The sequence below is a fragment of the Saccopteryx bilineata genome, chromosome 4 (assembly GCF_036850765.1).
Source record: "Saccopteryx bilineata isolate mSacBil1 chromosome 4, mSacBil1_pri_phased_curated, whole genome shotgun sequence".
Taxonomy (NCBI): domain Eukaryota; kingdom Metazoa; phylum Chordata; class Mammalia; order Chiroptera; family Emballonuridae; genus Saccopteryx; species Saccopteryx bilineata.
Genome location: NC_089493.1, coordinates 271321754 through 271344896, shown reverse-complemented (window position 1 = coordinate 271344896; position 23143 = coordinate 271321754). Strand labels below are relative to the sequence as shown.

Below are 23143 nucleotides of genomic sequence, written 5' to 3'. Positions count from 1 at the left end.
ATTTTTCCAACAGCATTTGCTCACTTTGTGTCTCTGTGTCATGTGCCGGTGATTCTTACACTGTTTCAAACTTTTGTTCATTATTATTATTATATTTACTTGGGCACCATGAACTGCGCCCCTGTGACGGTGAACATGATTGATAAATATTGTGTGTTCTCTCTCACTGCTGCACCGTCCGGCCCTCCCTCCCCACTCTCCTGGGGCCTCTCCATTCCCTGAGAGAGACACACTATCTAAATTAAGCCCATTAATAACCCTGCAAGGGCCTCTGAGTGTTCCAGGGCAAGAAAGAGTTGCGAGTCTCTCACTGTAAAGCAAAAGCTAGGAGTGATTAAGCCCCAGTGAGGAAGGCGTGTGAACGCAGAGACGGCCCGAGGCCGCCTGTGGCCAACGGCCAGGAGGTGAAGGCAGGGGAAACAGCCCTGATGGAAATGAAAAGCGACACCCTAGTTAACACACAAATGATAGGAAAGTGAAACAGGCTTATCGCCAGTATGAGTTTGAGTGGCCTGGAAAGAAAATCAAACCAGCCGCAACATTCCCTTGAGCCAAAGCCTAACTAGAGCGAGGCCCTCCCTACTCTCTTCAGTTCTGTGACAGCTGAGAGAGGTGGTGAAGCTGCAGAAGGGATGGCCTCAAGCAGAGGAGAAACAGCTCATTGACCCGGGCCACGGTGTGGGGATTGCGGGAGGGCAAGGGGTCGGGGAGGCGGAGGAGGGTAACGGGGACGAATGGTGATGGAGGGAGACTTGACTTGGGGGGGTGAACGTGCAGTGCCATGCACAGATGGAGTACTACGGAATGGGACAGCTGAAACCTAAGTGATTTTATTAACCTATATCACCTATATCATTAAATTCAATTGGACATGAAAAAAAATCTGATGCTAGCAGAGGTTGGTTCATGAGGTTTAAGGCTCAGATGATGACTACCATTTTTTTAGCAATAGTTTTAATTAAGGTAAGTACATGCTTTTGGTAGATATACTGTTATTGCATACGTAATACACAGTGTCAGCATAACTTTTGTATGCAGTGAGAAACAAATCCAAAAAATCGTGAGACTTGCTTTCTGGTGATATTTGCTTTATTGTGGTGGTCTGGGGCCAAACCTGCAATATTTCCGAGGTGTGCCTGGGAGTCAGAGGTTCCTTCTACCCTCTCTTCTGCTCCGATTATTTGCTAGAGCAGCTCACAGAACTCAGGAAACCAGTTTACTCATTGGTTTTATTACAAAGGATATGAAAGGATACAAAACGACACATCTAGATGAAGAGATACATGGGGGAGAGCCCAATGTGTCGAAGGAGCGTGTGTCCTTGTGGAGTAGGGGGCCTGGTGCACGTGGGAATGTTCTGGTTCACTCACCCAGAAGCTCTCTGAACCCCTTCAGTTTAGGTTTTTATGGGGATTTCATGATATAGGCAGAATTGATTAAATCATTGGCCACTGGGGACTGAACTCGATTGCCAGTCCCTATCCTCTCCCAGGAAGTCAGGATGAGACCGGAAGTTTCAGCCCTCTGTTCATTCTTGGTTTCCCTGGCAACAAGCATCCCCACCTTTTAGGGGCTTTCCAACCGAGGACAAATATTATAACAAAAGATGTTCCCATTGCACTTATCACTTAGGAAATTCCAAAGGTTTTGGGGTCTGTGAGCCAGGAACCATGGACAGAAAGCCAAAGCATATGTTGATTATAAATCACAGTACCACCTGCACCTTGCCTGTTCTGTAATGGAGCCAGCCCACCTGTTAATCTCGATGTCCTCACAGTGCCTTCCATGGGCTTTTTCTCACTCCCTGGATCTTGCCATCTTTTCTGATGACTTGTATCAGCATCTGTTTACAAATGACTTCCAAATCTGTATTACTAACCCAGAGCTGTACATCCAACTGCCTCCTAGGCTGTTCTATCAGGGTGTCCCTCTGGAACCTCCAGTGCATACATCCAAAATTTAATTTGTCACCTTACTCTCTAAGCCTGTTTTCCTGTGGTTACCATTCAGCTAACTTAAAACCCAGGCGTCTTTCTAATCGGCTCATTCTCCTTCAGATTCCACACACAGTGGTTCATCGTCTTATCCACCTCTCTCCTACATGCTCTTGGATTCTCTCTGCCCCCCTAGCCCACTGTAGTCTCTAAACCTGTTATTGCTTTAGTCTATCTGGTTATTCTGTCCTTTGTACCAGCAAAGAGCATCTTTTCTCAAGCTCAGAATTGATGGAGTGATTTCTCTGATGGAAATTCATTAGCGGTATCTCATTTTACCCAAAAGATAAAACCAAGCTTTACTTCTCAAAAATTAAACATAGAATTACCATATGATTCAGCAGTTCTACTTCTGAGTATATACCAAAAAAAAAATTTAAAAATATAAACTGGAAGCAGGGATATGAGCAGGTATTTTCTACCTGTATTCATAGCAGTATTAGTCACGATAGCCACAAGGTAGAAGCAAGCCAAGTGAGCATGGATGGATGACTAGATTAATCATGTAGCACAGACATACAAATTAGTGTTCAGCCTTAAAGGGGAATAAAACTCTGCAGCATGTTACATGTGCTACACCAGGGATGAACCTTGAAGATAATGCTGAGTGAATTAGCCAGTCACAAAAGGACAAAAACCGGATGATTCTACTTGCGCAAGCCACCTAGAGCAGTCAAATTCCTGCTTGACTTTCTATACAAAATAGAATGCTGGTTGCCTGGGTTTGGGGGAGGGAGAAATGCGGAAGTAGTATGTAAAGGGTGGGGAAAATGCAAAGAGTTCTGGGGAGGATGGTGGTGATGGTTGCACAACACTGTGAATGTACTTCATACCACTGAACTGTACACTAAAAGATGGATAAATGGTCAACTTTATGGTATGTATATCTCCCACAGGAAAAACATAAAAACAAAAAACAACTTAGTTTCGACCATGGCTTACAGGTCAAAATGGAGACAATGGAGACCTCTCCATTGATTAGCATCCTACCACAGCTCTCATCACACCCCCCCCAATACCTTCTCCTACTGCTCTGTCCTCAGAGGAGCTTAGCACGTGGCCAGTGAACACGTGGAGTGTGTCCTTTTAGCTGACATACCCTTCTCCCCACCCCCTCCTCCCACTCTCCTCTGTCCCCACCCCATCCACCTGGCAAATTCTTATTCCTTATAATCTTTTTTTTTTTGTATTTTTTCTGAAGTTGGAAACGGGGAGGCAGTCAGACAGACTCCCGCATGCGCCCGACCAGGATCTACCTGGCACACCCACCAGGGGGCAATGCTCTGCCCATCTGGGGCGTTGCTCTGCCGCAACCAGAGCCATTCTAGTGCCTGAGGCAGAGACCATGGAATCATCCTCAGCGCCGGGGCCAACTTTGCTCCAATGGCTGCAGGAGGGGAAGAGAGAGACAGAGAAGAAGGAGAGGGGGAAGGGTGGAGAAGCAGATGGGTGCTTCTCCTGTGTGCCCTGGCTGGGAATTGAACCTGGGACTCCCGCACACCAAGCCAACACTCTACCACTGAGCCAAGCGGCCAGGGCCTATTTCTTATAATCTTATGTTGTATTTCTGTTTTCCAGCATGACTTCTAGGACCCAATCCCCCTTCCCCAGGGGTTTTCAAGCCATCCTGTGGTTCACTTGTTTCCGTGTGTTTCACACTGAATTAAAATTGTTCATGTGCTAGTGTTTTGAGAGCAAGATCTCTGTCTCTATCTTGCTTACCTCTGTACCCATGTCTCACTATCTGGCATGGAGTGATTGGAAACTATTTGTTAAGTTAGGAAATCAATCTTTTGGCACTAAAGAATAGCCACTTAAATTTATTTTTAAAATTTTTAAAACTATTTTTTTAAATATCAGGCCCATAATCCTTAACATATATTTTTTTTAAATATCAGGACTCATTTGAAATATTAGAACTATGAGAACAATTTATGGAGATACAATTCTCTTCACTGACTTCAATATTTTACTCGTGGTCTTTGACAAATGAAGTCATCCTTTAAAAGTAAGGTTATAACCTGACCAGGTAGTGGCACAGTGAATAGACCATCAAACTGGGATGCATAGGACCCAGGTTCAAAACCCCAAGGTTGCCAGCTTGAGTATGGGCTCACCCAGCTTGAGTGCGGGGTCGCTGGCTTGAGTGTGGGATCATAGACATGACCCCATGGTCACTGTCGTGAGCCCAAGGTCACTGGCTTGAAGCCCAAGGTCACTGGCTTGAGCCCAAGGTCACTAGCTTGAGCAAGGGGTCCCTTGCTCTGCTGTAGCCCCCAGTCAAGGCACATATGAGAAAGCAATCAGTGAACAACTAAGGAGACTAAGGAGCCACAATGAAGAATTGATGCTTCTCATCTCTCTCCCTTCCTGTCTGCCGGTCTCTATCTGTCCCTCTCTCTGTCTCTCTCTCTCTCTGTCTCTGTCATACACACACACAAAAAGCAAGGTTACAGAAGATACAGACTATAACTATAAGTCTACATAATATGATTAATAAAGATAAATATATTGTGTAATTAACTTTACAGAGATTCCACCATAATGGAAAACTCCTTATGTTCCTAAAAATAAGAGATGTGTAGGTCACATCCTCTAAACAGGATTCACTAAAAACAGAATAAAATGATAAAAATAAAACCTAGGGGAAATAAAACCATGTAAGATGATAAATACAAAATGGGATATAAGATGTATTGGGAGAAATTTAAAATTATGATACTACTGTGTGTAGTTCCATGCTAATAATAACTAAAATCTTTTCACTAGTTTCCTGGAAAAAAAATACAAAATTCTAGAAAAACTAAATGGACTGATAAGTATGAAAGAAATGCTTGTTGGCATTATATCCATATAGTTTTATAGTAATTTCCTTTAAATTTGTAAAAGACAAATCTGTGTTGACATGGAATTCTACTCAACCAATTTTGTTTAAATATCCTAAAGTATGACCCAGATAGCCAAATAAAAGGGTAGCTGTAGATTTCTGGGATCTGCATTTGTCCTGCCCTTTCCATAGCCCCTGGCCAATTCTGTTCACCTACTTACTGTCTGAATTTCAGCCAGCTCTCAGCTGCTTAGGGATTTTTCATGAACTCTAGTCCTTTGATTGGTCTTCCAAGAAGTGGCTACTCATATTTTGAGTCTCTTTGATTTTGTTACTCTTCATATCTGACCGTGGCAGGAAGGTACCAATTTGCTCATCTATGAGGTCCGTCACCCTCACCACACACTTAGCCAGCCCCCTCCCCGCACCCAGGCTAGTGTCCCCTTGGTCCCCTGTCAAATCCAAGGCTCAATCCCAAGTGCATCTCAAGGTTTACTGTTATAGTCAATAAACTGGGATGCAGAAAGTACAACCACTTGACAGACTCCTCTTCGGTTGCTCTTAGTCATAGAAGTAGCTTTGAACTTGAGTCATTCATATGCCCAGCAAGTTTCAATCACCCGGTTTAATTTGTTAGAACTACTTTACAAAGAAAGCATGAAAAGAAAAGTGTCTAAAACATTCTTTTATCATCATCTGGACTAACTTAAAACATTGATTTCTGTATTTATTCTAAATTAAGTTATACTGCAGAAATCCCGAAGTCTTTGTGGCTAAAAACAAGGGTTTATTTCTCACTCAAATTCATGCCCTTCATGGGTTAGCTCTATGTTGTATTCAGTCTAGGTCCCCAGAGGAATGACCCCTATTGGGTGTACATGTTTTTGTGGCAGAAAAAATATAAAGAGGAATGGCAGAATATTCAATGTGTTTTGCGACTTTTGTCACATTGATACACCACCTTCGCTCTCTTTTAATTGGCCAAAGCCTGATGTTAATGGGCAGGGAGATATAATTTTCTCACAGGGAGAGGAAACAAAATAATATAACCTTTCACAGACCACCCTCTTGCTCATAAGTATTTATTCCCTCCTTTTCACCCATAAAATATACTCAACCCCTCCCCAAGCCACACCCTAAAAGTTCATCTAATAACAACGCTAGACTCGATATCTAGAATCTCATGAGATACAGCAAATATGGGTGTGGCTTCTCTAGTAGATATATGAACTGAAAAAAATTTTAAAAATGGAAGGTGCATAGCAGTCTGAATACTCAGAGTAATTCTGAAATCCTGTTGGGCAGACCCTGGAGTGAGAAATATTCTTTAATTAAGTCCTAGTTCTGCATTCTGGAAATTACTCTAGATTTTATTGCATATTTCCAAGCATAATTCCCAGCTTCACCATTTGGGCGATCCAGCCCTTTTCACTCCCTTGTACTCATCTAATGAGGGCATTGGAAAATAGGTCCTTCTCGGATCTGTGTAGCTTCTACTCATAATGGCGTATGCCCCTAGAAGGTTGGGAGCCCAAAGATCATAGAGTCTTAAGAGTCTTTTAATCCCAGGCTGTTGGCTCTTGACCAGTACAGCTCTCTCAACAACTTAGTCGACTGTATTTTTATCTATTTGATTCCAGTTGGTTTCTGCAAATAGCCACATCCACTATTATTTTTGAGACACACTTCTCTCTAAACTTAATAGCCAGCTTCCTGGGAGAATAGCCTAACCCCTTCAGAGGCTTTAACAAGAGACACTTCCATTTGTTCTAATAGACCTGTATTGTTATTTAAAGCAATTCTCAATTTTAGCTCTTCCTAGTTGGAGGTGAGAAATAACTACTTCCTTTCCTGCAAGTCCAGGAATTTTTGAGTTGTCTATTCCTGGCTTGCAAACCGATCAATTCTTTTCTGAGCTCAGCTCTTTCTTGTAACACCCTGTCAGACATAACCATGTGCAACCAGAGCTGCTGTTTCCTCAACTTTTTCCTCCAAAACCCACATTCAGTACATGCCTGTCTTAGAGGTTATCACAGGCAACGATTTTACCAAATGTATTGCTACTATATAAGAAGAATTATTATCTTTCTAACCTCCAATAAGTTTTCTTATTTCCCACTGCCTGACCCCAGAAGCCACATTCTAGAATTTTTGTAATGGTAGCCTGTCTTCTGTGTATATCGTTGACTTAAAGCACCTTACGCTCTGGTAGCAAAGAAGCCCAGAGTCTCTCTGGCCGATAACAAAAAGGCCATTTCTTACTCACATTATTTTTCTTTTATGGGATATCTGCAGAAATTTTCTACTTTATCCTCATTCTGGGACTCAGACAGAGGAACAGCTCCTCTCTAGGACATGCTGTTCTCATGACATAGGGAAAAGAATGAATGATAGACCCACACACTGGTTCTTAAAGCTTTCTACTGGAGGAGGCGTGTGTGGCTTCTGTTCGCATTTCATTGGCTAAGAAAGTGACACGACAGAGCCCGAGAGCAATGCCGCGGGAAAGCATAACGCTGTCATCGGGAGAGGAAGAACATACCTGGGATGCTACACCTCCCCTTCGGCTGCTCTTGCTTATAAACATGGCTTTAAGCTTGTACTTTGTCTTGTTAGAATGAGATACATACTTAAATCAAGATGGGAATCGCTGGCTTCTTGGGAGACCATAAAAGTTTTAGAGGCGTATGCATTGTCTGAAGTATGACACAACTCCCAAGTATACAGGAGGTGACAGCAGATGGCTGGATGAGTAGGAAACCAAACTAGCAGGTGGCTTTTTTTTTTCTCCAAGAATCTCAGTGGAGGAGGATACATTGTACTCACTGTATTTCCAATAAGTTACTGCACATTCACAAGAATGCTTGGAGCTGAACATGATGGAAAACTGCTCATCTGATATCCTGAAAAGCTGGCACAGGTTTCCCTAAAGGAACCTCAGAAAGTTAGAGCTTTAGGGCTTCCGGGTTGTGCCCCGAGCAGAATCCTCACCCCCATGTGCCCAGGTCCCTCTCACTCCTCTTTATCTCCACAGTTCGACATGCAGAGGATAACTCTGGAGGAGCTGAAGCACATCCTCTATCACGCCTTCCGGGACCACTTAACAATGAAGGACATCGAGAACATCATCATCAACGAGGAGGAGAGCCTGAACGATACCTCGGGGAACTGCCAGACCGAGTTCGAAGGCGGTAGGTACCCCCGCTTCTGTTCCCTTCACGGTTAGTCGGCCCCAGGCCAGCGCCACTACCAACTCTGTATGCAGAGTGAGCTCGCAGTCTCCTGGCAGGCCAGGGCCTTGTACTGGAGCCAGGAATCCTGGACTGAGGTTCAAAGATCCTTTTCTGCAAGTTGTTTTCTTTCCTTTTTTCCCTATGTTTCCCCCAAACTCTGCATTTTTGCAAAACCTTCTCTGACCTTGTCCCTCCTCCAGGGACGCTGAGGTCTGTGACTAGTTGTGTGACTCAGTGGCGTTTGCCTGGGGCTGCATCAGGTGAGGAAAGAGCCTGTTTCAACTGTCAGTGACCCTGAACCAAGTCCAGTGGCTGATTGCGTGACTGGGGCAAGGGGTGTCCCTCCCCTGAGCGTGTGTCCTCCTCTGTGAACATTGAGATGATTATACCTATCTCCCGGGATCTTTGGGAATGGATGACCTCCGTGCTGTGCCCCTGGACACACTGGCTAAAAACAGCCTTATTCAGGAAAGGACTCTCATGAACCTAACGAAGTAGTTACAAGAGAAATCGGGTTCTCCTGGGTCCAAGAGGAGACCTCTGAGAAGCTGTTTTTCTTGAGCTCATAAAAGAAAACAAAGAAAGAACAAACAGAAAAGCCTGCCTTATCCCCTAATCAATAGAGTTCCAGGGAAGCTACATGATCTAATCCCTCTTCCCAACATTGAAAATCAGAGCTGCTTCAACAGCTCTGATGAATAGAATTTTAAAATTACATTAATGCAGCATAGCAGACAACTAAGCAATTTTTAACTTAATTCAATGCTGAGGTTTCTTAAAGAGGTCAAGCTATTATTTTTCCTATTCTTTTCTTCCTGAACATAGTCAGAAGTTAATATATATAGATGGTAAGCTATATATATTGTCCACATATACAAGTCAATATATACAGCTGTCACATCGACACCAGAATGGCATTTGGTTCCCTTGTCTTAGAACTGCCACATTAGAGCCAGCCGGGCCATGGCAGGGAGGTGTCTCAGAGCCGAGCTGGTCCAGGTGGCCATGGTGATATATGTAGACCCGGGCTCCCTTCCATGGGCAGGACTAAAGGCCATGACAGGAGGAAACAGGAGATGGCTTAGACTCCAAGGTAACAGACTCGATTAACTCAAACCAGGAAATAGGGAGTGGGGGGGACTGGGGTGAACTTGAGAGCAATGTCCCCTGGTAAAGGCATTCAAATTAAAAATTTCCAACATGCTGTGTATGGCAGACGGAACCCAGCTGGGGTCCAGAAGCCATCTCGGTCTCCTTTCTTGTGACTTGGGCCATAGCATCTGTAATTGTTTCTCGAGTTGGAACCACACCGACCACACAGGACAGCAAGGTCACAACCAGTGAATGTCATTTCCAGCCAGACAGGGAAGGGGGTTGGGAAGGCGACTAGAGGTGCAGGGTGGCACTGAAACTTGGGAAGACACAGGTTGGCTCCCCTTCCATCTTCTTCCTAGCGGACAGACCATGTGCTCAAAGTGGAAGCGTTTGCGGCTCCAGCACCCCTGCTGTCAGCAAACGCTTCCCGAGATGAGAGGAAGGATGTTTCGGAGCATCTCATTTCCCACAGGAGCCTTTGTTTGTGCATCACTGTTTTGTTCAGAGAAATGTCACAAGTCTTAGTAATTTGAGAAAGGTCAGGCTGCGCTGGGAAGTAATCTGAACTTTAAGCCATGTCTTTTTATTACTCAAAAGCTCATATCTTAATGAAATAAATGACTGACAAAAAGGTTCTCAAATAGAAGTCTTAACCGGGTCTGCTTCGGTGATTCATACATTGGCAACAGCTACCCTTTGGGCTTGGTGGATGATGAGAGCCAGGCACTGTACTAAATGCTTTAAAAGTCATGATCTTATTTAATAAAAGAAACATTACTTTGTAATTAGCACATTGCTTTTGGGATGACCTCTGCGACCCTGATTACATAATCCCTTCACATATTTTCATGTCAGAGTATTGGGTTTGGGGAGGGGGGTTTACTGTTGCTGTTTTCTACCATATCGTCAGCACTACTTGGCCCCAAAAGCAAGCTCCTTGGTTTGTGTTTAGGTTTAAGATTTTTCTAGTCTCCAATATGATCGAAGTCACAGGCGCATATATTTCACGCCCATCTCTCCATGTTCAGGAAGGGGGCCCCCTGGTTGTATTTTGCGTGAGGGCGTCTAGGAAGAGGTGATACACAGGGACCGAGTTCACCCTGGTGCCCTAGGACTGAACGCGTCCGTTTAAGACCCTGTGGCTGACCCTGACCTCCTCCTCTCCATCTTTCTTGCATGCCTGGTGCCCATACACAGAGACCTGTTGGCAGCACCTCTCCCTGCTGCTCACCACGATCTGATGGCACAATTGCATGGGTCATGCCTCCTAAATCTCTTCCCCCTCCCCCTAGCCCTTTGGGGCCCCCCTGCCCCAAGCTGTCAACTCCTTGCTGTCCTTTCTTGCCCTAGCCCAGGCAGCCTGCCCTGTCCACCCGCTTCAGTCATACCCTTGCCAACGTCTCACCTACCCATCAGCCTCCACCGTGCCAAGTCTTGGTCAAGTCAATCCAGCATCTAAATCTGAAGACCCAGATGGTTTCTTCTGTCAAGTGATGGCATGCTTTCCTCTGCAAATCTAGTCTCCTTCCTAACCACTGACCAATGGGAGGAAGGGAAGCGGCAGGACGTCTCCCCCAGACTCGGTCAGGGCCCTCTGCTCCTGCTGCTCCCCACCAGGAAGCCCTTTCCTCCAGCTCCTGGGCGGCTTTGCTGCAGCAAGTACCTGCGTGCTGATCAGCTCCCTGCAGAGCCAGTCAGTGATCCACGGGCATTGGAAATCCTGCCCTTTGGTGTCAGGGGAGGGAATCAATGATGAAGAGAAAGCTAAAGGTATAGGAGGTCTTCGCGTTAAACAGGTGAAAGGTCATATTTGTGAGCAAGGAAGGAGGAGGTGGTCCATGAAACAGACGTTTCGTGGCAGCGTTGGAATTCATATAAATTCATGTCAGGTGGCGGTGAGGTCAGCAAAGCTGGAGTCACAGCTGCGTTGCTGGAGTGTGGAAAAGGTTGGAAAATGCCTCTGAGGGCAACCTGTGTGCCACGTGACAGAAAATCGTAGGGGGATGTGCAAATGCCACCAGCATCATTTTCTGACAGTGATTACCCTTGACTTTTACAGATCTCGTGTCTGATGCTTTTACAGAAGTATTCAGATTATGTCCATTAAGATAGGAAATGTCGATTGTTCCTTGCACATGAATGGAAGACTACAGAACAGAGGACTAGTCCAGGAGCCCATGGGGTGTGGAACCCTCAATGGGAGAGGTCTGGGGGGTTTTTTTGTCCTCCTTTTAGTTTTCATTTTGTTTTATTTATTTGTTTGACTTTTAGGTCAACACAAACAACAAATGCACACAGACAGCCCCTCACACATCCCACTCTGCCTTATCTTTCTGATCAGGAGGGCTCTGTCATCATAAGGAAGCAGCAATTTTTCCATCTTCTCCTAAGGAGTGGGGTGAAATTCTAAGCTACACCTAAGGAGACCTTTCCTGGCTTCTTCAGGACATCCTGATCTGGGGGCTCACTTCATGCATAGGACCCGTTTTCCTGGAGCCCCAAAGGAAGTCATCTGTAGAAACCCTTACAAGGGCAGGGAAGAGACTAGAAGAATCTAACCTCGGGGTTCTGAAGCAGACCTCCCCTGCATTCACACCTGGCTTACGGAAGGGAGGTCATTCACACTAAGTCAGGCACATGAACAGGTGCCATCTGCTGTGCTGAGGGCTTTGGGCATGAGGTCATTTAACCCCACTGAATTCAGGGCTCTGCCATCCATAGTTAGTAGTCTATATTAGAATACAGTCCAATGAGAATATTTGGCTAAAAGTAGAGCCTTCAGACAATCCCAAACCCTCAGATCTTTTTTGAATTCCTTTATTAAGATAACTTCTGCTTGATGTATTTAGGTATTAGTTGGAAACATTTGCGTTAGAATTATTTGGAAAAATAAATAGGACCATACCCATCATAATGGGTCCGATACAAGATGATGTGACTGCCCACATTGCCTGTTCACCATCCATGCTACCTGAGTTTTGAGAAGTTTTGCTTCGGTTTAACCACTTGCAATCATCATGCATTTTGTTTCTGGGGAACAGAAGCTCAGTGACACTGAGAGACAACTTCGTATTTTATTATTTGGTTCAGGTCACTGACAATATGTGGAATTGAGTGGTCTTGTGGTTGATTCATCTATTGGCTTGTCACTGATTCCTTATTAAGGGTTCTTATGACAAATTAAACTATATATCAAGTTTAGTAGTGCTTACGTTCAATGTTTACTGCTTAATCCCTATCGATACAGTTCAGGAGGAAAGTGATGGAAGAAAACTGTTCAGCGTATCAGCCAGGGGCTGCTCATTTGTCGACACATCCCATTGACCTATCAGCACAGTCAAAGGGACAAGCTCTGGCCCCGGTGGTACAGAGGAGGAAACTGAGGCTCAGCAAAGTGGAGTCATTTGTCCAAAGTCAAATAACGAGTCAGGATTTGAATCCAGGTCTAGCTGACAAATCCCTGCCCTGGCCTCTTCATTTGCCAAGGCCGTTTCCTGGGGCGTAGGCAGTACAGAGGCTCCGTACAGAATGGAGCTTTATCGTCCTTTCTCAGTTTCCGTTCTGTCGCCAATGAAATCATTACATTTGGAAGCTGAGTAGAAACGCAACAAACAAGATCTGTGTGTGCGCCCTTTCAAGACGCATGCCCCAAGTGTTGTCCCTAAGAGGGACACCAGCTGTCAGCTTTTTCTAGACATTCTGACAACAGGCACAAGAGAAGGAGGTAAAGCTTATCAAATGGGGAGTAAGTAGTTTCTGGGCATGACATAGCAGAGCTGGGCTGTACCATTCAGTGCCTCTGTCTGAGGGACAAGAGGAACAATGGCAAGGGAGGGGGGCGCAGGCCAGGTGGCCCCAGAGGACCCTTATGTAGACATGTGGGTTCTGTTCTCTGCCCTGTGTAGACTAACTGTGTGACAGTGGATAACTCATTTTAAAACTCTTTGAGCCTTATTTTCCTCATCTGTCTAATGCAAAGATTGGGCAACAGCAGTCATATCTATATTCAAAAGTTTCTAGGCTCAGCAGAAAGTCAGGAAGAATTTGTGGCCAAATCTAAAGTCTCCAGCTCAGCCATTCTGCCGAAGTCACAATGTCCCTGTCTGGATGTCACACACACAGCTGGATGGGGAGACCTGGCTCATCACCTGGTCATGCTCGTTGGGCATTTCATGCTCATCCAAGTGAAAAGGTCATGATAGGCCATCCCCACCACCTGCTCCCAGCTCTCCCGACGCTGTGACTTTCCTGAAATAAAACCTGTCCCCCTCGGGTAGACGAAGGAGGTTAAGGTATGGCAGAGGTCCGAGGCAGGCGGTGAGACAGGAGACAGTTTTCAAAGATATTTGAGGCTTCAGACCAAAAAGGATTTTTCTTCTACTTGAGGACCCTTCGCGGCAAACTGTAGGAATGTTTGCGGAGCCGTGAGTGAGCAACAATGAGATTCTGAGACACGAGACGGAAACCCAGAGGAGTGTTTTTAATGAATCTTCATGATGGTTGAGAATTCCAGCTCTGCACTCTGGGCAACTTGGCTTAAAACCTTGCCTCGCCACACGCCAGGTCACTTGAGTTCAGGTGATAAACATGAAAAGCCTAATTTTCTTCCTCTGCAAAATGGGAATCATATAATGACTTGTGGTTGCTATGAGAATTAAATGAGGCAACACGTGAAAATAAAATATTTAGCACAAAGCTTAACACATTAGTAAACACTCAAAACAAATAAATAAACAAACAACAACAAAACAAACTAGCCAGTCCCTAGCCCTAGTTTTCTTCTGAATATTATTTTTTCTCCTGGAGACATCATGGAGTACATACTACCGGAATATCATATCTTTGAAAGATGGGGCAGGGAACAAACTTACAGAGTTTGAACCATCTTGACACTTCATTCCTAAAATCAAGTCCTGGCCAACACTGGGGTTACCAAGAGTATTATTGGTCAACACTCTTTGGGTTTCAAGTTACTGAAACTCAACCCAGACCCCCTTAAGCTAAAGAGCACTGGCTCAAATAATAGAAATCAAAAGGATAAACTTTGGCTGACCTGGGCCCAAAATACTGAAGCAACATTCTCTCCCAAGTTCCACATCTCTCTCTCTCTCTCTCTCTCTCTCTCTCTCTCTCTCTCCCCTTCTCTCTGTCTGTCTCTCCTCTCTGTGGTCTTCATTCTTGGGAAGACTCTCTCTTCCTGGCGTGATAAGATTCTCTCTCTCAAGGTTCATTTCTATTCCAAGAAGGAGCTCCAATCAAACCTGCTTGGCCCATGTGCCTACTGCTGGACTAGGCCAAAGCTAGGGGGCCTCTACCTGGCCAGTGTGGTCTGTTACACCGGGAAAGGTGAAGCCCTAGATTGAGAGGTCCACTAGGGAGAGAGGTACAGATCCCAAAGAAAAAGATAAATTTTGTTACAAGAAGGGGAGGACTCCAGGAAAGGTCACAACAATGCCTGGGTCCATAGTGGGACTTCAGGAAAGGTCACAACAAAACCAAGGGTCCATAGTGGGACCCTCCTGGGCAGACACTAGAAACACAATATGATTCTGTGGTGCAGACGGGGACAGCTCCCATCCCAGCACAGCTGGCCTTCTCTAGCTCTGCCTCTTAAAAGCATCATAAAACACACCTTCAGGTCTTACTTGGGTGTCTGGGCATTTCTGATATCATTGATAGCTAGAAAAATCTCCTTCAAAAGCTTTTAATTAGTTCCACTTTAGGCCACAGAAATATCCAGTTTCGTCAGAAAGTGTTAGATCTGGAAAGATCACAGAGCAATAACAGCTCCCAGACCTGGTCAGTCTGGCTTCTTGTGAGAATCACCTGACTGGGTTTTATATTGTTTTAACCTTCTTGAGCCCCCAGTTCCCTGCCAGAACTATCACTTACATGGGTCTATGTCGGGCAGTTAACCAAAGGTACATTGATTCTGATTTGCTTCATTTGAGAGCCTGTTTATCTGAAGACTTGTAGCCCTGTTTCCAAACATCCATATTAAAGCCAGAGGGATTAAGAACCTGTAATATCCAGGGTCACCCAGCTGGTCAGTGGCAAAATCTGTGTCAACGCCTGTCTCCAGGAGAAAATCCAAGAGCCCTCAGACAAGGGGAAGGAGCGGTCTGTCCCGGAGCTCAGACACTCAGACCTACCGCAGCCGCCAGGGGTCTGTCAGTGCTCCCGGCTGGCTGACAAGCTTTCAAGAAAACCATGGCTCGCAATCATCTCCATGTGCTTTCTGGGCTCCTTCTGTGTCAAGGACTACATCAGAGAGAGAGCTCAGGCCCTTCTAGAAAGGTCGACAGAAAAGACCGCCAGCAGTATTGCCATTTTCAGGGTTCCTAAGGTTTAGAAGGGAACAGTTTCCTTAACAAGTTAAACAGTTGCCATATGACCCAGCAATTTTTTTTTTCTGTGACAGAAACAGAGAGAGACAGAAAGAGGGACCGATAGGGACAGACAGACAGGAAGGGAGATAGATGAGAAACATCAATTCTTCGTTGTGGCACCTTAATTGTTCATTTAGTTGTTCATTGATTGCTTTCTCATATGTGCCTTGACTGGGGAGACTACTGCAGACTGAATGACCACTTGCTCGAGCCAGCAACCTTGTGCTCAAGCTGGTGAGCCTTGCTCAAACCAGATGAGCCCGCACTCAAGCCGGCGACCTCAGGGTTTTGAACCTGGGTCCTCTGCATCCCAGTCCAATGCTCTACCCACTGCGCCACCACCTGGTCAGGCTGACCCAGCAATTTGACAGCCAGATTAGTACCTAAGAAAAAACATGTCCACACAAAACCTTGTATATGAATGTTCATAGTAGCTTTATTTATAACAGGAAAAAAAAAATAGAAGCAACCCAAATGTCCATCGAGTGGTGAATGGATAAACAATTGTGGCATATCCATTCAGTGGGATATCATTCAGCCCTAAAAAGGAATGAAATACTGATCCGTGCTACAACGTGATGAACCTGGAAAAGATTATGCTGAGTGAAAGGAGCCAGACACAAAAGGCTACATATTGTATGGTTTCATTTTCCTGCAATGTCAAGAGTAAGCCAATCCGTTGAGGCAACATTAACTTAGAGATTGCTGCTGGCCAGAGAGGAGGGGCAGTCAGGGGTGCCTTCTAATGTGTATGGGGTTTCTTTGTAGGCTGATGAAAATGTTCTGGAAGTAGGCGATGGTGATGGTCTCACAGCCTTGTGAAGGTACTAAATGCCCTTGAATGGCACACTCTAAGAAGGCGAGTTTGATGGTATGCAGATTCTATCTCAATTCAAGATAAATAAATATTAACAGCTAGACCATTTTAAAAATGAACAGATCAGGCCCTTTGGGAGCAGGATGTTGAAGAGACGCCTCCTGGGGAAGGTAAAGTTTGGGTTAGGCCCAGAAGCAATGAGAGGGGAGGTCAGGGACACCCCGCAGCAGAGGGAACGATGTGGACAGTGCCGCGGAGTCTCGTGTGAAGAGCAGCCGGAAAGCCTGCTTGGCTGAGACAGGCTGCTGTGGGGTGGGGGAGGGGCAGTGATCTAGGGGCAGAGGTGGGAAAGGGACAGGAGGTGACCTGTGGTCCTGCCCACTGAGCTTAGGAGCTGGATGGAACGGAACACGCTTCCCCAGCAAAGGGGAGGGAGGGTTGGAGGAAGGTTGCAGGGAGTGCTGGTGCGTGCTGAGGACTGCTTTAGCAGGGTGGATCGAGCTGGGGTTCAGGATGAATTAAGGAGGAAAGGGACCAAAACAAAGGTTTGGGGTCATCTGCTCTATCCTCAGCACTGAGCTGGAGGCTGCAGGGAACAGGATAAAAACACGCAGGCCTTTCCTCCCGCCCTCTGGGGATACAGAAAGGAAACCTTGCATTTCTCTAGCAGTTCTGGGCTGGACAAGCTTTCGCTCTTGTTATTAGCTCATTGATCTTTAAAAGAATTCTTGAGATGAGAACGGTTATCATTAGCTTCCTCACAGGGAGAGAAGCTGGGGCTCAGGGAAGTTGTCACTTGCCCAGGGCTGCCCCTACGTGGCAGTGAGGAGCAGAAACCGGAGCTGAACTCACAGTTCATCCTAGGCCGACCTGTAGTCTTGTCAGGGAAATAAAATGTAGACACCAAGAATAAATAAATACACAACAATACAGTGCAATGCAAATATGTGACAGCCAAAGATAGGCCTAGAAGTATTATCAATAAACACATGAATTAGTGCGGGATTATACTCTGCCAATCATACCAAGTGCTCAAATTGTATTTTCTTTGGATCTTTCTATTGCTGAACTTTGTCCTGCCAAGCAAAAGATTCAGAAGAGATTGTGCAGAGATTTTGAACCTGGATATTAAATTAGATGTGGGCTCAAATTCCACCTCCACCATTTGCCAAATGACCTTGGGCTCCACATCTTACAGTTCAGGTCTCTTACCTATCTAAGGAGGATGCCACACCCAGCTCATGAAGGACTGCCACGCTGCTGTTCTGCAATGGCATATATAAAGCACATAATGCATACCTAGCTTATAGACAGGGTTGCTCAATATGTAAAGGGGAGTTTTTAAAAGGTTTACAGAAGGGAATTCACCTTCATTGGGCATGAACAATATTGCAGTACCTTCGTATACCCTTAATCTTCACAAGAAGGTAGGTCTCATTATCCCATTGGATGAGGAAATTGAGGCTCAGGGACATTAGCTTGCCCAAAGTCACATAGCTAGGATGTGGGATAACCATGGTTTACATCTGGGGCTGGCTCTCAAGTCCTTACTTTTTTACAAAACCTATGGTGATGGCAGAACTGGACATAAAAGGCTTCACATCAAGTACAGCTGGGGGCGGTAACATATGGCTTGTGAGCCAGACGTGGCTCTTTTGATGGCTGCATCTGGCTCGCAGACAAATCTTTAAGAAAAAATAATAATAACGTTAAAAATATAAAACATTTTCATGTATTACAATCCATTCATTTCCTACTGCTCATGTTCATGGTTGCGGGTGGCTGGAGCCAATCACAGCTGTCCTCTGGGACAACATCAAATTTTTATTGGATAATGCATAACATACATGGATCGTTGTGAGGTCAGGAAGTAAACTTCCCGCCTTTCAATCAAGTAGTTAGCTAGCTAATTACAGAAACCCTTTTGACGAAGAAGATGGCTAAAAGAAAAAAAGATGAGAAGTATCGTACTTTTCAGCAGGAATGGACAGAGGAATTTGCCTTTGTGGAGAGAGCAGGTTCTGCAGTGTGTCTAATATGCAATGATAAAATTGCGTCGATGAAACGGTCAAATATAAAGCAGCACTTCAACACACGCCATACTACATTTGCATCGAAATATCCAGTGGGGGACAGCAGGAAGAAAGCATGTCAAGAGCTACTGTGCAGAGTGCAAGCTAGTCAGCAGCAACTCTGTGTTTGGACCCAACAAGGTGACTGGAATTTGGCTAGTTTTGCTGGTGCTTTAGCAATTGTGAGAAACGAAAAGCCATTCACAGATAGGGAGTATGCCAAAACATTCATGCTTGATGTTGCCAATGAACTTTTTGACGACTTTTCGGATAAAGACAAGATAATTAAACAAATAAAAGACATGCCTCTGTCGGCAAGAACTGTTCATGATCGTACCATCACGGTGGCAAATCAAATTGAGGCAACATAAGTGAAGGACATAAATGCAGCACCATTCTTTTCTCTCACTTTGGATGAGTCAACAGATGTAAGCCATTTATCCCAGTTCAGCGTGATTGCAAGGTATGCTGTCAGTGACACACTATGTGAGGAAAGTCTTGCTGTTTTGCCTATGAAAGAAACAACAAGAAGGGAGGATTTATTCAAGTCTTTCACTGATTTCACTAAAGAAAAAATCTACCGATGGATAAACTTATTTCGGTGTGTACTGATGGTGCTCCGTGCGCGGTGGGGAAAAACAGAGGATTTGCAGCTCTTCTTTGTGAACATGAAAAGAGACCCATCCTAAGTTTTCACTGCATCCTACATCAGGAGATGCTCTGTGCTCAGATGTGTGGCAAGCAGCTTGGTGAGGTGATGTCACTGGTCATTCAGGTGGTCAACTTTATTGTTGCCCGAGTTTTAAATGATCGCCAGTTTAAAACACTGCTGGATCAAGTTGGGAATAATTATCCTGGTCTGCTTCTGCACAGCAATGGGCGTTGGTTGTCAAGAGGGAAGGTGCTCAGCCGTTTCGCGGCTTGTCTGAGCGAAATCCAGACTTTTCTTGAAATGAAAAACATCGAGCATCCTGAGTTAGCTAACACTGAGTGGCTCCTGAAGTTCTACTATCTCGTGGACATGACTGAACATCTGAACCAGCTCAATGTGAAAATGCAAGGCATTGGAAATATAGTCTTATCCCTTCAACAAGCAGTATTTGCATTTGAAAACAAGCTGGAACTCTTCATCGCGGACATTGAAACAGGTCGTTCTCTACACTTGGAAAAACTGAGAAAGTTTAAAGATGCATGCACAGCAAGTGACCCTGCTCAATATCTTGATCTCCAGCAGCTAGCGGGCTTCACATCTAATCTCCTGCAGTCAGTCATTCAAAGCGCGCTTTGGAGAATTTCATGAGCACACTCGTCTTTTTAAGTTCATCACCCATGCACACGAGTGTGCAGTGGACAGCGCCAACCTGAGTTACATCCCCAGTGTCCTGTCAGAGGTTTTTGAGCTACAAGCTGCTGATCTGAAGGCCTCAGACATGTGGGTGAATAAGTTCAAGTCACTGAATAAAGATTTGAAAATACTTGTGTTGGGCAGATAAAATGTATTATGCTCACTTTGTTAAAGATGGAGGCTGTCGCCCAGGTGATATTAATGTGTGTTGAGAATCCTTGTAGCCTGGGGCTTGGTTTTGGGATTAAGCCTTTCCCACCCTTTTTGATGTGGGGTGGTACAATCCAATCATGCCTCAGAGAAGTGACTGTATTAGAGACTTCCCTATTTTGTATATTGGATTAGAGGTTGTGAAGCTACAATATAAAATGGGGGCGCTCTTGGTTCCTGATATTATCATTAGAAGAGAGAGCAGAGGAGAGCAGAGAAAGGCCACGTGGAGGAGGCCAGGAGAAGCAGCCAAGATGGTGGAGTGCTGAGTGAGATGCCAGTTTGTGTAGAGTTTGTATCTGGGATAAGGAAGGAGATGGGGAACAGAGGTGAATAAGTCTGGTGAGCTAGAAACCTTTGATTCTAGGAAACTCGGATAAATCAGTGGCTTTGTGAGCACTGAATGTGACTGGGTTTTGGAGCCCAGTGTGTGTTTTTACTTGCCCGCCGGGTGCAAGCTAGGATTAAAGACTATGGCCCACCAGTTTGTGGCTCCGTTGTTTCTTTACCGACTGTCCGAATCCAATGTGAATCTGCATGGGCTGGGCTGCTCTGATGGTGGCCCTGGCCGTGGCTCCTGGCTTTACACTTGCATGACAGCAAGCAGAGTTGGCGAGCAAACACAAGTGGGGAGAAATGAAAAAACTTCAACCTGCGGACCAGCTGATTGTCAAAACTTGGAACATGCTTCCCGTCACATACCACACACTGCAGCGTGTGAGTATTGCTGTACTGGCAATGTTTGGCTCTATGTATGCATGTGAGCAGTCTTTCTCACATCTCAAGAACGTTAAGACCAACCTACAATCACATTTAATGATGGAAGTCTCAACGCCTGCATGAAACTTAACCTCACCACGTATCAACCAGACTACAAAGCCATCAGCAAAACCATGCAGCACCAGAAGTCACATTAATGGTAAGAAGTACTTTATTCATCATTGGTTAGTAACAGCATACCAATGTTATTAAAAAGAATTCAGAGACTTATTGTACTTTAAAAGTGTTGGTCTTACATAAATTGCACACATTTCCTTGTATTTAGTGTTAAACATATTGTATGGCTCTCAGCGGAATTACATTTTAAAATATGTGGCGTTCATGGCTCTCTCAGCCAAAACAGTTCCCGACCCATGAAGTCCAGGGTCTGAATTATGGACAAATGATGAACTGTTTCAGAGCTCCCTAGGAATGAGCTGGAAGCTCCACTCCGCCTACAGGACTGTGGTCTGGGCCCAGATTTGCATGGCCACAGGTCCTTCCTCATCTCTTCCTTCCTCCTACTTATGGATTTTGAGATCAAAGGTGCAGCCTCTGTTCTGGGGAATAATCCTATTGCCTGGAACCTTGTTCTCTGAGTGACCTTCACAAAGAAGGGCTTGAGCAAAAACTTTCTCAGCCCAATCACACAACGGTTCTATTCCTTAAGCCCTCAGGATGGAAGGGTAGCATTTTTATGCTGCAGAGCTGCTCAGAATAAATGAACCAGTCTTCAGAAAGTGTTAGATACGCTGCTGCTACATCCGCATTCCATTTCTGCTCCAGTCCTTCCCTTCTCAAACACCTCTTGTTCTCTTCCTGAGGGCTGGTGTCTTTTTCCATTTGCCAATCCTGCGGGTGGGGTGGGGGCACATCTCTGCACAAGAGAATTTTCTTCCTCCTGCTAAGAACCTATAAGATTTTAAAACGCAGACATACATGATCAGCAAATAAAGAACTGAACCCAAATACTTTTAATTACCCAAGGGAAGCAGAAGCCCAGTGGATCCAGAAGAATTAAAGATAACACGACAAGGTTTAGGAGATGATGGCAGATATACCCAACACGCGTCAGCAAGGGAGCCGAGGTCTGTGCCCGGGCATGGGTCTCTGGGGGGCGTGGCTGCTGGTGATACTCCCTGCTGGATGTAATTTTTAGAGGCCCCTTGACAAGCCCCTGAGACCCCTTCTCTTAGGCAAAGCTCTGTCTGCTTTTGAACACATCGCCAGACTTCTACTGCTTCTCTGGTATTCCAGGGATCTGGAGGAGGGTGAAAGGTACTTGAAATTGAACATTTTTTAAGGCTCTTTTAAGGTGTATCTAACAGAAGTGTCTCCCTTTAAAATAGAAGGTAAGCTGAAAGTGTTCTATGCTGGCATTGGGTTCTTTAACATCTGAATGTAAAGAACCATCTTTCCCAATACCCCCACTCCTCTCTCTCTCTCTCTCTCTCTCTCTCTCTCTCTCTCTCACACACACACACACACACACACACACACTTGTCCCCCTAATCACCAGGAGAGCTTATTAAAACACACATTTCCTGGCCTCCGCCCCCAGAGATTTTGATTCAGTAATTCTACAGTGGGGCCTGAGAATTCGCCTTTCTATTAAACTCCCGGATAGCGGATAGCGCTGCTGCCGCTGGCCCAACGAGAAGCAGCTCTGGCGTAGAGGGCCTCCCAGCACCTCCAGGGCACAGATTTTCCCTGTAAACTAAGTGGTAAACTGTGTGCAAAGATCACTGCAGGGCAGGAGATGTAAACAAAAAACAAATAAAGGAGAGAGGGGCAGAAATCTGGTCTGGGAAGCAGTGCCTGAAAAGGAGACTCGCTCTTCCTCAGCACACGTGATCACAACTTCTCTCTTATCTCCATTTCCCTGTTTCTGGTCCTGATCAGTAACCCACTAGCTCAGGGGTCCCAAAACTATGGCCCACGGGCCGCATGCGGCCCCCTGAGGCCATTTATCTGGCCCCCGCCGCACTTCGGAAGGGGCACCTCTTTCATTGGTGGTCAGTGAGAGGAGCATAGTTCCCATTGAAATACTGGTCAGTTTGTTGATTTAAATTTACTTGTTCTTTATTTTAAATATTGTATTTGTTCCCGTTTTGTTTTTTTACTTTAAAATAAGATATGTGCAGTGTGCATAGGGATTTGTTCATAGTTTTTTTTATAGTCTGGCCCTCCAACGGTCTGAGGGACAGTGAACTGGCCCCCTGTGAAAAAGTTTGGGGACCCCTGCACTAGCTAATGCCTCATGATGAGACCCATGAATGGTATCTCATGAACCCTATAAAAACGGTGATACAAGACCTGGTCCAACAAAAGGATGAAGAGTGTGCAACCCCATGACCCAGGGTCAGACACCTGAGGCCGTGGGATCTGGGGACAGCCTATAT

The 23143-nt window shown here is 45.2% G+C and overlaps 1 protein-coding gene across 5 annotated transcripts in view; it reads left to right on the top strand.

Moving 5' to 3' along the window:
* Positions 1-23143, top strand: part of CALN1 (calneuron 1) — a 535700-nt gene that overhangs the window by 504213 nt on the left and 8344 nt on the right. For all 5 annotated transcript variants that reach the window (XM_066274635.1, XM_066274636.1, XM_066274633.1 and 2 more), the window contains one exon: positions 7856-8012. In XM_066274635.1, coding sequence (XP_066130732.1) covers positions 7856-8012 — 157 coding nt within the window. The remainder of the gene's footprint in view (positions 1-7855; positions 8013-23143) is intronic.